This window comes from Toxotes jaculatrix, chromosome 17 (assembly GCF_017976425.1).
Source record: "Toxotes jaculatrix isolate fToxJac2 chromosome 17, fToxJac2.pri, whole genome shotgun sequence".
NCBI classification, from domain to species: Eukaryota; Metazoa; Chordata; class Actinopteri; family Toxotidae; genus Toxotes; species Toxotes jaculatrix.
Genome location: NC_054410.1, coordinates 12,730,402 through 12,743,879, shown reverse-complemented (window position 1 = coordinate 12,743,879; position 13,478 = coordinate 12,730,402). Strand labels below are relative to the sequence as shown.

At 42.8% G+C, this 13,478-nt stretch overlaps 1 protein-coding gene across 1 annotated transcript; it reads left to right on the top strand.

Moving 5' to 3' along the window:
- Positions 1-1,356: 1,356 nt before the first annotated feature.
- prima1 (proline rich membrane anchor 1) lies at positions 1,357-13,019 on the top strand. Its single transcript, XM_041061480.1, has 4 exons — positions 1,357-1,665; positions 2,567-2,708; positions 5,174-5,306; positions 10,816-13,019. Exons 1-4 carry the CDS (start codon positions 1,384-1,386, stop codon positions 10,913-10,915), a joined length of 657 nt encoding a protein of 218 aa, XP_040917414.1. The 5' UTR covers positions 1,357-1,383; the 3' UTR covers positions 10,916-13,019.
- The last annotated feature ends 459 nt before the right edge of the window (positions 13,020-13,478 follow it).

Genomic DNA, 13,478 nt, shown 5'->3' with positions numbered 1-13,478 from the left:
GTAGCTGGATTTCTTATAAATGTTGTGATGTCAACTAGCTATTTAATACACATGCAGTACACACATCCAGAAAAACGCTCCTGTGTATATGCCTCAGTAGTTGTCACTGACATTAAGATGAGCACTAAGGTTTTATTTCCACTGTCAGTCAACTGTTTTAGTAAATCCCAGTAAACTGTGAATGTCACGTTGTCTCTCTAGTAGCATGTACATGGCTGTGAGCTGTGGGGTAATTTCATAACTGTGCCTAGTGAAGACCACCAACAATATTATGCAACTCTGCTCTTAAAAACTACTCATAGCAGTCTGATTCTTTGCACTCTGGCCTACAGCATCTCCTCTTATAAACTATACCAGCGTGGTGCCAAAGGTTGAGTGGATAAAAATGAAGTTTAGGTTTAAAAATAAACGGCTTCTAAATATCTCATAAATGTCTTTGTTGTTGAGTATTAGCAGTAAATGCCAGGTTATATCAGTATTGTTTATCTCAGCCTACTTTGGGACATTGGACCTACAGGGCGTTCTAGCAGGCGCGCAGCACATCAAACATGGGTATGGCAATGTTTTCAGTCGGTAGGCGTCTTGCACTCTCTCTCCCTCTCTCTCCACTTGACTTTAATTCGGTCTAGTAAGCGTCATCCTTACGGACTCGCCTCCACGCATTGTGGGCTATACTTTCTTTCTGCCTGGTCCACTATATAAAAAAAAAAAATCAAACACAAACATAAACAAGCAAAACAAAACAAAGCGCTGCTGATATTACCGACGCCCACGTAAACACATCCCCTTGTGTGTGTGTGTGTGTGTGTGTGTGTGTGTGTGTGTGTGTGTATTTCTTATTTATTTTTTATTTTTTTGGATGAGGGAGGAGGAGGTGGGGAGGAGGAGGGGGGACTTTTTGAGAAGCGGAGGGTGAATTTGTTTGAGCACACGCTGTCAGGATGAGCTGATGTGAGCGCTGCATCAAGTGCGCGGCGGTGATGCTCCGGTATAAAACAGCCCGCTGTATTTTGGCACAGAGGGGGATGCATCAGTTTAACCCTCGGCTCTGCCCTCGGGACTCGCCCATACAGTGTTCAGCCTAGATAAGTTGAGGGGATGTGTGATCCCATTGTGAGGAATCCTACCGCACGATATTCCTGAGGATCTCTCTCTGTTCGTTTTTTTTTTTTTTTTCTTCAACTTCGATGGCTTGAGTGGCCCATTTGCACTCATGCTCGCAGCCGAGGAGCGATGTAAGGTACGGGCCATCTACCGCCCTCACATTGCACGGAGTAGCGGCGTGATTCAGGTCGCTATCTGAGTGCCAATAAGAGAAACAAAAACTACTTTCGAGATGTGAATTATCGAGATTTGCTGCTCATTCACCGGCTCGCCTGTCCTATGCTATCGACAACGGGATTTCAAGAGGAAAATGATTGTGGCATAAACTATTTCTGGAGACGCCTGTCACAGATATCGCCGCTGAACTGGACAGGGTGGATGGTTATTTCCCAAACAGTTCAAGCCTATGTATACTGCATTCATTTGTTGGAAACGCTGCCTAGTATCTTCGAGAACAGCGCAAGAGGAATGCTGGTCCAAGATCTAATGCCATTTACTTTAAGTTTCTGGCCTTTTTTCTTCGGTCATTGCCTTCTCTCACTGTTTTTACTCTCATGCCAGGTAAGGATCATGGTCAGGCGCTCCACTTGTCAGTTTACGCATGAGAAGAGGTTACATTGATGTAACTGGAGTTTGATGTACTGATGGACTGTGGTTAAGAACTGTGAATATATATATATTTATATATTTTATTATTATTATTGTTAATTTTTTAAAAAGTAACTTATGTGTACATTAACTTATAATGAATATATAATACGTTGCCTGTGTGTATACACCAGATGTTGAGGTCACCAGTCCAGGGTACACCTGTGTTTAGGAAATACTGACAGACATGCATGTGCAGAGTTTCCAGTGAGGCATGAGAATTATATCTACGTACAAGTACACTCACAACCACACACAGACACTCAGCTCTCTCTTGTAGTGGGAACATGGAGTAGCCAACTGTGTTTTTATGATAACAATATTCAGTTATCCCACCAGAATCCCTGCAGCAGGCATATGTTAGTGATGAGTATTCTAACCTCTGCCCCGTGCTGCTGCCTACAGATAGTGGTGAGCTGTTGTTCACACGCACACAGTGTTGCCAGGGTTCATGTGTAATGTGATCTGCTTGAGTTTCCAAGTCCACCCACGCACACTCCTCGGGGCAGCCTGCTGCCCACTCTGTTGGTGGGTGGTTTCTTGCAGGGAGCGGGCTGCAGCCATAGACGTGATACTATTCTGCATGTACTACATACACAGCAGCGCCAGTGACAACAACATTGGAGCTGTGATATGAAAAGAAGGCTGAGAGGATGTCCACAGTGCTGCTAACTAAGAGGCTGCTGAGTGTTCAAGAGTCTCCATTTGTGCTGCACAGCCTCGTGCTGATGGTACTTCTGAGTAAAGCACTGAAGGACAGAGCCTCAGTCATTTCAATGTCTCTCTGTGCTGTGTCTCTCTCCCTCACCATAAGGGAGAACTCCAGGGGTCATGCTCACGGACTGTGGCGGAGAAAGTTAGTGAACAGTGCCAGCTGGCTTGCCACTGTAGAAGATACCCTCCCCTTCCTCCACCGCCGCCTCCACCACCTCCTCCGCGGCTACTGGGCACCACAGGTAAGACTCCCAGGTCACACTTTCAGGTTTCACACCTGTCTCGCTCCAAGTCTGCCTGTCTCACTCTGTCTGCTCTTGCCTCACAGTCGGATCTCATTCCTAACCAGACGCAGGTGTCAAAGCAACTGGCTAGTCTGAAGAAACTGTTTTGACGTGAAGTGTTTTTGCACAGGAGGAAAAATGTACCATCAGGCCCCTGAGATTTAGTGTGTGAGTGCCCGTGCATGGGCACAGTTTTGCTCAGTTGCACATTTGTGCGCCTGTGTGTGTGATAGAGCCAGCAGGATGTTGACAGCTGAACACAGGACTAATTTATGCTGGGTCTGACCTTGGGGAGTACCCAGCTGCCTGTGAAATCCATGCCTGCTGGGCTGCCAAGCTCAGTGGTTCAGTGGTAGGGTTTCCCCCGGAGGACCCCTGATTAAAACACAGATGAGTTAATTAAATTAGCTTTAATTTGATATAGATAAGGGACTAATGAAGCAGCCCAGTAGTTCCAACTTCGTTTTGAAGTTGAGCTTCCGGCAATAAGGGTGTGTGTATTGTGTGTGGTAGTCCGTGTATACATCAAGCGTCTGTATCTGCAAATCTGGCGCCTGTTGCGGCAGTTTTCCCCCGACACTCCCTCTTTCGTCCCACTCTGAGATGCTAAATTCACTGGCAGGTAGGCGAACATATTTCACCAGCCCGCTCGCTGAAAGTTGATATGATTTGTATGTCGTCTCAAGCACCTTAATGAACAGAGCACTGAAATATGGGGACAGGCATTGCTGATGATGCAGCCATTCTGAGCTATTACTGTGACTCTTTAGAATCACTCACCCTGAGCCCTTAATATTATGAGTAGGGAGGAGTACTTAATCTTCAAAGTCTCAACAGACAGCAGTGGAAAGGTTTTAATCAATCAGTTCCAAAGATTTTTTTTTTTTTTTTTGTTCTGGTCAATTTAGATGGCCCTCCTTTTTCTCCTGACTCACCATGTGAGCTACCTATGAATCGAGAGTTATAGACCCTTCTGTAATTGTTGTCAAGGTCACTGCATAAATGCTGCCAGGACCATCTGACTGTAAACCAAGGTGGGGGTTTGAATGCCCAATTATGGCTAATGCATGACTGGAACTCTGAGCTCTGCATCCACCAGGGTTTGGTGCCTCCACAAACAGCAGTATGCCATGATAAATATGATAAGCAGGCCAATTTTTATTCCTTTTTAACTTTACACAGACATGTTTGCAGGGGGTGGAGACACCATGAATAATTCACTTAAAGGGAGTTTTTTCTTCAGTTTTCAATTTAATCTATACAGGCGCATAATTATCTTGATATTCCTTCAGTAGCCCAATTTGCAGAATGGTTAGAGCTGAAAATTTGCTTTTAACTGTAGTCTTTAAAAATGCAATGAATATGCATAGCTAAAAAAAACTGGGACAATGGCTGAGATCTTATCTATCTGCTAAAAGTCTAAAAAAAAAATAGGGAAATTGGCACTGTAAGTAAGCGTCGGTGTGCTAAAAATGGTTTCCGAAGTCCCTTCAAAAGAGTGTGCTTTATCACAATGAAGTAGATCCTTACCACTCACTGAATTAAATCCTACAGCCGTTGACAAAATGTAGGATTAAAATGGAAGTTTGGCTGAAGGGAGCTTTTAAATTTGTGGTGACTTATGATGTGGTGTGCTGTACCGGGAAGAGCCGTGCCTTGTTATTTGTTCTGTAGAAATGTGCTGTGTTGGAAAACAGTCTAAAGCATTACTAAGTCGTATTTGTTGCTAGGGTGTAAACCCTTTGTCTCATTCATAACAACATAACGCCACATGCAGGAGTTGGGAGTTTGCTGTTGTATATACGGAGCAGTGTATTTTCTCAGGAGCATGAAACTGGAACAAACCCGCATTCACACATAGATAGATTGATGTGCACATGACTAAACTGATTTATAGATGTGGGGGGGGGCATCAAACACTGCAGAAAGAGAAGAGACAAGTTCTGCATTATAGACTCGAAGTTGCTGATGCACATAACATTCCTGGTGAGTGGTCTTACTCCACAGATCTAATGTGGAAAGAGCAGGAGGTTCCTGCAACCGTAATTGGTGTGAACAAGAGTGCTGGTGTAAGGAAGGCTGACGGGACTTTAAATGATTCATGGTGTCGGGTTAGATATCTTTGAACATTGAACCTAAGACCTACAGAACAGACGAGGACACGGCTACTTCCCAACTCGGAGAGCAGGGGGAGAAAATCACCTCCATGCTGCTCTGTTATTGTATAGTATAATACAATCACTAAGGATCTAATAACATGACTGAAGTCAGTGTTGTGGCTGAAGAGATCAGCACTGAAATCAAAGTAAATGTTTGATGTCTGATTTTTCTGATTTATATTGTTAAATACATTCTGTTCGTTCTCTGCTTCTGTATCCAAATCTCTCTCTCCTCCTGCTACATCTTCTCTCTGTCTCTCTAAGTGGTAGAGCCCATGGTGCCCTTGTTGAGGCCCTGGTGGATGGAGATGGACATTATAGTGCTTGGAACGGTGGGCTGTGCCTCAGTGGTCTTCCTGCTCTCAGCCATCATCATCTGCTACAAGGCCATCAAGAGGTTGGATGTCACGTTTCCCTTTTCTTCAGTTTGATCTCACTCCCACGATTCTCTGAAATATTTTAAAGTGATGACCAATTGAAACAGGAACTGTCTCAGGCAGGTTACTCAACATATCACATGCAATGTGACCCATGGGAGACTTTACTATCTCTCCTGGCTTTGTGTCAGAGTGACGCAAGAGGCTACAATGACCCTGTCGTCACCCCGCTGGGTCACACTAAGGTCAGAGGTTAGATAATGGAATGGGTTGTAAATGTCACTGAGGAAGATCCACAACAGTGAGTCACGCAGAAACATCCTACATTCTAAATTAATTTACTGAGGTGCGTGATGACCTGACATAACGATGCTGCACTGATTTTTAATTTGCGTAAGTGTCTAAACCCTCCTAGAATGGCAGCAGGATTCATAAACATGATAGCACGAGGCGAGTGGAGGAATCCCAAGACACTGCTGTTTCAGCGGGAACAGTTTCCCCCATTTGGCTTATTAGAGAAAAGGCTGTGTGAGGTTTTAGCCTGCAGCACAACCCAGACCCAATTCTCTGTGTGACATTCAGGCAGCACGGTGTCACACATGCACTCTGACATCCACGGTAATGTTCCCAGACATTTAACAAACCCACACACATACACACGTACACATCATGCAAAGCGCTGCACAAGCACAGAGAGGCACGCATAGGATACTTGTGTGCACCCATCCATACACACACAACATCTTTACATACATACATAGGTCATCTTGGCATATTTACACACTCTATAAAATGTGGCATAAACATTGACTCTCACACATTCATATGAGAACAGCCACAGATGTGTGTGCTAAATAAGGAAGCTACTTCTATGTTTTATTTATGTGTATTTAAATTGATTTTTTGTCATACCTTATTATATTTATGGGACCGTATCAAGCCTGCATGCCAGATATGGCTTCCCTCAGCAGAACTCTATTTCTCCTTTCTTTAAACAACAAATAGGCAAAGTCAGGCAGCGGAAGTAATGGGTAGTTGGCTCAGGAATTCATTATGGCAATTCTCCAGCCCCCTGTGTAGCCAAGGGGCACCTTTTTTAATGCAGCAGTGGTAGGAAAGTGTTGTTGCAATACGGGCTCTAGCCCCAAACCCAAGTCATTATTTATGAATTAATTTGCGCAGTCATTCAGTCACAGGCCACATCTTTTATACATGCAAGCGGGTCGTGTCCTGAAGCTCTGTGGGCTCTAGACTGCAGACTTTGTGCCACGCCAAGCTGCCCTCCACTCTGACTGAGAAGGGGAAAATGCACAGGTCCAGCCAGACTGGCCTCATTACACATTCATTAGTTACCAGCCAATAGAAGAGCAATCCAGGGAAAAATGTGATTCCATTAACATTTGTCATGGATGCTCTAATCATCCATCGTTCCTGAGAGGAAGGGAGAGGAAACAACACAGCGAAAAGGACAGATAAAATGTTGTCTACCAAAGCAAGCAAAGGCAGTAATTGAGCGTCTTAGTCAATAACAATGTGAGAGAGGGTTTGTCAGTGAGAAAAACACAGCCAGTTATATATAGCCCTTCCAGCCCCTCAGTGCTCCGGGCTTTCCCAATGAAAATCAGCTGGCCGAGGGCCAAGGCCTGAGCACCACAGACAGAAGAGAAGCTAGCTCTGCAGGTCCCAGCCCTCCTGGCCTTTTGTTATTTTTTTATAATCTTTGTCTGCCAGTCATCTGTCAGAAGCAAAGGGGGCTGGAAAGAAAAAACACTTCCATACAATTCTATTCAGAGTCCATAGCACCAGGGAGGCTGGTGTGTGCAAGCACAGAGAAGAGGATTCAGACACATGCTGCGTTTCAGTGTTGCTGTGCCATCCGAAGCAAAAGACATGATGCTGCAGTCCAGGCTGTCAGCCATCCAAGAAGCCAAAACAAACAAAACTCAGACCAACTGACTAATGAAGCTAGATGCTTTTCCCAATCACTTGCCGCTCAGGGAGGCTTGTCCAAAGACGGATAATACATCACAGCTGGTCCTGTCCAAGGGCAATTCACTATATTCAAAATACTCAACCAGAGATACAATAAAAGGAACATTGTCAGGCGAAATGGTTTAAAATCCAATAGTTACTGATACATTATTAATCTCCTCTGTTTTATTTTCAAAATTACTCTACCAGCACCATCAAAACTGGTGACAGATTTCTACAGTCTGTTTTTTAATACTTTTTCTTTGAACCATAGCATGTTACTCTAATTTCCAGATGGCTGGAGTAATTGTAAACAGCTCAACACATGTCCCAATTTCGCCATGATCCATTCCCCAAACTTCAAACAGGAATATGGGCTGTGATTGCACAGCTTTGATATGAAATATTCATCTAACCTGTGAAGTGTTGTGTTGCCATCTGCCATGTGTCAACAGCATGACATGGTCAGTCTAAGTGGAGATTACATTCTAGAAGAAATGAACAGGGCTGAAGCACCTTCCAGCAGGCTGGAGATCACAAGTGTCAAACAGAATTTTACAACATGACATGAAATACTGTCTTGTCAAAAATATTCAGAATTAAAATAATTGGTAAGCTGCAGGGACGTTGCATAATGTTAAACGAATAGCAACCTCTCTGACTCTGTTCAGAGTAGAAGAATTCCTAGATTGGCTATAAAAAAAAAGCCATCTGTCCCTTAGAGAAAATTTTGGTATATTCCAACTCCCTTAGCTGCAGCTGCATCACCCACCCTGCAGCAGAATGTGTTTCCACCCCGGGGCTGAACAGTTTCCTTTTCTCAGGCTTTCCCCAGGTCCCACAGGGACACAGCAAGCAGCATCTGTCCTACATGGCCAGCATGTATCCCTTGTGTCCTGAGCCATACCACCCCTCCCAGGTGACAGCCCCCTAGCAAGTCTTAGAACTTTTTTTCTACAGCTATTGACTCACATCACCTCCAACAACCCCTAACTACTTCCTATAAATTAAATGTAGAGTGTGCAATGTTTACTAAAAAGCCTGGGATTTATTTTGGGCAACAGTTATTGGTGATCAACTTTATTGTACTTGACAATCCAAAATATTAACACAAATATCCTTATCAGTCTGAGACTATACAACACCAAAGAAAGCTCAATGTACAGTGTAAAGCTTAATTTATAAATGAAGAGTTAGTATTGTTTATATGAATTTTTATTTATAACATTGTAGCAAGTCTCAGAGTCCACAGCCACAGCTCTGTGATGCTGTACTTTGAGATAAATGCGAACAACAGCATGCTAACATTCTGATCATGCTAAGCAGGTGTAATATTTAGCTTGCTTGTTTGTTATCTGGGGTTAACATGTTAGCATGTTAACATTTGCTAATTAGCTTGTAAACAAACTGAAATGTTGACTTAATGATGGCACTAAATGCAAAGTCAAGGAGTAACCAGATTTATTAATTAGTAAACGTTAGCTCTCTAACATGTTAACTTAATATAATGAACATGGTAAACATTACACCTGCTTAGCATCAGAATGTTAGCATTGTTATTCGAGTTCATGCCAAGGGTAATGAGAATATCTGTACCAAATTTAATGGCAATCCATCCAACAGTTGTTTGGAAAATTCACTCAAAACCACAAAGGTGAACTTAATGGTGGAGCTAGGGGAAAAGTCAGGGGACCACTAATGTCAGTAGGGAAAATAAATGCCTGTATAAAATGTCATTGTTTTTATATGATATGTTTTAATCTGGACCAAAGTGGTGGGCTGATGGACAGACTGAAACTTTTCTAGAGCCATGTTGCTTGCATGGTTAAAAATTACAGCTGAGGCATGTCTAGAGTGTTTATTATTAGACCCTACTGTGATTTTTTTTTTTGCATTGAGGCAAAACCCTTTAAAGACTGGTAAACACAGCGTGTTTACCAGTGAGGAGTGACAGATGAAAGTTCTTTTCTTGTGTGTCTTCAGCTGTAAAAACTGGATGGAGTCAAGCTGAGCAGGATTTCTGAGCAGCTCTGATGAACACAGGAGGTGGAGGGACAGAGTTGATGCACAGCACTGAAATGACAGCTGAAAACAGCTGAGACAGGAGCGGTTTTAAATCCTGACAGCAACAAGGTGGTTGTTTAACAGGTGTGGCAAAGTCAGCTTGGCTAAAGTGCACTGGATCAACCAAAAAAAGACAGCTGACAAATTGAGTTGACAGCACAGGAATTATGAATAAATAAGGTGTGCATGTGCATGAAAAGGTCCTGATTGAACATTTAGTAGACTGACACACCAACGGGGAATACTGATGTTAATACATGTATCTGATGAAGTAAAAGTACATTACATAAAGATGTCTTAAAGCTGGCCACAAGTGGCAATTAATGGAAGATACATTTGCTAAAATTTAGTGTAAAGTAACAGTAGAGCAGAGAAGAGTCCTAATGTCGGTTACCTAACACAGCAACATGTGTATGAATTCAGTTTTTCATTCATAAGAGGAGGATGATGTTATTCCTTCTGATGAAAATCACATACTGTCTTTAAAAATACTATTACAATTTCTAGCATCACTTCTCTGGCATAATCTCAACAAAAGCTAAACGTAACGAACTTCAGAACTGTACTTTTTCCTTGCAGAGCTGTTGTATTGGATTGCATTATTAGTTTTTAACGTTTTTCTGCTTGTGATTCTGATTATGTCAGTGCGAAATCAGCTCATTTCACACTATAAGGATTCTCTCTCTGCACGTTGCTCGAGAAAGAAAAACGATTTGTGCTGGACTGGACTGAGAATGACTGTTCGTCAAAGTTGGACTGGCCAGCCGGGGCTTTCAGTGGAGAAGAGAGAAGACACTGAGCTAAGATGTCACTCAAGGGTCCTCTGTGCCAGTGAAGGCACTGTACAGTGTTGAGTGGGACAATGACTGTACTAACTGTATTCAGATCTGTCTCTGAGTTACATAAGCCCGAGCAGGGGAAAGCAGCTGAGGGGGTCGGTGCAGAAGCCACAGTACACTGGACAAATATAATAACCACAAAGGCACCGAGGAGTGGATGAAAAAGGCGGCATTGAATGATACTACTCTTCACAGGCCAGTAGCAGCAAGGGGATCATGTGTTGCAGCTTTATTTTGCACCAGAAGGTACTCTGAGAGAGGACAGAGTATTACAGCGCAACCAGTGTTGAGAGGGAATTTCACAAGGTTATGTATTGATGTTATTCCCAAGTTGTTTTGACAGCCACACGCATACTCATTACTTAGCGGGAAGATTGCATCTACCAGTCAGAGTAGGTAATTGCCTTATCCCCTGTGTTGCAATGCATCCTTTCCTCCTGTCTCCTTGCAAAAGTGACCTTTGAACATTGAGCTTATTAGAAAGGATCGCTGAGACCAGCGTATCCACCCAGAGCAGCTTGAGAAATCAAATCAGCCTAAAGGTTAACAGTCCAGAAACTGTTTAATGACATGGCCTTTTGCGGAGGGCAAATGTAACGTCAAATCTCTCTTGACAAGGAATTCATCCTCACTTTATGAAAATGTTTATTCACAGGAAACCACTACGAAAAGAGGAGAACGGGACAAGTCGTGGGGAGTATGCCATGAGCATCCGGAACAAAAAGGCCATGGGTACGAACAACACTGTGGTATAGACTGTCTCCTGATTGACACAGGAAGCGACATCACCATTAACATCTCTCACCTTGCCCCGAATACAACAATCCTTTCTCACCCAAAATGCAACAGGGGTTTTTTTTCAACCCAAGGTTTTCAAATAGGTAAACCTTCCCTCTTTGCTTGGCATGTTGTCCAGACTGAAGACACCATTCAGCTCAAGAAGAGCTGTAAAAGATGGAAGGAAAAAAAAACACAGAGAAAGATCCACAAACCAATGTCGAAACTGATGTCGAAAGTGGCACAGCAGGCTGAACATTATGCTCTTAGTAACAGCAAGTGTTGCTGACAGGCTGGTTGGCTGCCGACTGGAGAGGGACTGTCTGCCAGTCTGCCGCAGATCCAGACCTCACGCACTGTTGACATCTGCAATGGAACAACAGACAATACAGCAGCCCTGCAGTCCCATGGGCAGCCAGACAGGACAGCACCTCACACACAATAAAATAACGTGCATGCAGTTTTTACAGAGAATGCAACATTTTTTTATATTCCAGTCCTCACACTGTTCATCTTTTGTTCTCCATTTTTGAGACAGATGCTTTGTGAGAGGCATGATGTTACTGTCGGGCCTGGCTCTGAGATGTGGATTCATCTGACTATGCAATTTAAAGAAATCCATATTTAAAAAGAAGAGGAGCAACGGCATCAACATGGGATGTTCTGGTTAGATTGCCATGCCAAAAATGTCACTGAAGGCTTAGGCTCATTGTAATATACTTCAGTCATTCATCTATTTATTTACTTATCTACCTTTGAATTTATTTTTCTACTTAAAAGAAAAAAACTGTCTTGTAGGTTACTCACATCTTGAAAACTCTTGAACATCTTGATGAATCCATTTTATTTCTTGATAGCTCTGTTTTTTAAGTGAATAATTTATAAACCATATAATTCATTTGTGATGCTCCGATGCTTTAAGCCTGCTGTCAGTTTGTTGAGACACTGATGCAGAAAACACGCTTGCTCTGCAAAGAGTTTTGGTATCAGTTGTTTTGTCTCTGGGTGTTTGATATGCTTTTCTCTGTTTCCCTGAGACCTCAGCTAAAAAGTAAGGGGTCTTTATGATGTGCTATGTGAATGTGTGTTTTCCAAACATTATTTCTGTACTGCATCATATGCCAGTCCCCATTTTTGGATTTTTTTAAACTCAATGCAAGCCCCCCCTCCCCCAACAAGTTAAATGCTCTATCACAAGTCATCTGGTTAAATCTTGTTGTTTCAGAGTCTTGGGGTCAGCTAGATGCCTTCTTCCATGTTTCGTGGATTGGATTTGACAATCTTTTTTTTCTTTTTCTATCTGTCAAGAAGGGCTTAGCCCATCACTATAGAAACAGGGGACATGAGCCCAGGGCTGACCTTGTGACTGGTGAGAGACAGGAGACTTAGCCAATAGCCAGAGATCAGGTTGCACAGAGGATGGCCTCAGCAGGGATGTGTGTGACTCAGTGCTGTCACAGGCATCCTCCACATCCCCGCTGGAAAAACACAACTGAGCTGAACTGGAGCATCACTCAACGCTGCTCTGCTTGGTCTTTGTTTTTGTTTTTAATTTTTTTTACATTAAATCTGCGTGTCTGTGCGTGCATGCATGTGTGCGTATGTGTGTGCATTTGAGTGTATGTGTGTGTGTGTGTGTGTGTCTGTCTGTCTGTCTGTCTGTCTGTCTGTCTGTCTGTCTGTCTGTCTGTCTGTCTGTCTGTGAGTGTGCATGCAGATGAGTGTACTCAGTGAGAGTGGGCTGTGCTCTGTGGCTGTCGGTTAAGTATAGATATTGGCTAAACTGTGGAAATTTGGAAAAACACATGCTTGCATCTAAACATGCACAGGTATTAGCTAACAGTATACCCCACCATGTACCTATATGAGAGAAATGATGGATGCATGAATGTAAATATTGATATTTAAATATCTGCCTTCTGGACTGTTAATTCATGTACAGTGTAACAGAACATACGTTTATACATAGTAAAACTTAAACAATGTGCTACCATTTAGAATTATGTCAGTGTTGTCATGTTGATGGAGCAAGCCATTAATGTATATATGGCAAACAATAGTACATACACAATTTATGCATTATACCAAACAGATAGAAAGATGTGCATAAGTTGATTTCATTGCTGAGTTTTTCAGTTGTAAATAAAACTGTACATAATAATATACCTACAGTCTATTGTGTTTAAAGACATATTCTGTATGTGCAGATATAAATCTATTGACGTGTGATAGCAGACAAACTGGCCCATATGTGGCGAAGGTGATAAAAGTGAGATTGCTATATTTAGCTTGTGCCCATCCTGTTTGCTGTGTGCTGTGTTGTGCCATTCATGTCTTGGGCAGAGCTGGGCTGGCCATGTCTCCTGGGCCCCCCCGCAGTGGAGGACATGTTCTCAGTCTGTCTCACACAGTGCATCTTTAATGAACTACGATTATCAAGCGTATTCCACTCCATGGGGCTTAATGATGCAAACAAGACAACTTATAGGTCACATATTGTCTTGGCTCTGGGCGCGATCTATAATAATGTCACATAAAAAA

Bases quoted from the DNA above. Each gene is read 5' to 3' on its own strand.
- prima1 (XM_041061480.1), top strand. From the start codon at position 1,384: ATGCTATCGACAACGGGATTTCAAGAGGAAAATGATTGTGGCATAAAC. The intron at 1,666-2,566 runs GTAAGGATCATG...CCTCACCATAAG, and splicing joins TGTTTTTACTCTCATGCCAG to GGAGAACTCCAGGGGTCATG. The intron at 2,709-5,173 runs GTAAGACTCCCA...TGTCTCTCTAAG, and splicing joins GCGGCTACTGGGCACCACAG to TGGTAGAGCCCATGGTGCCC.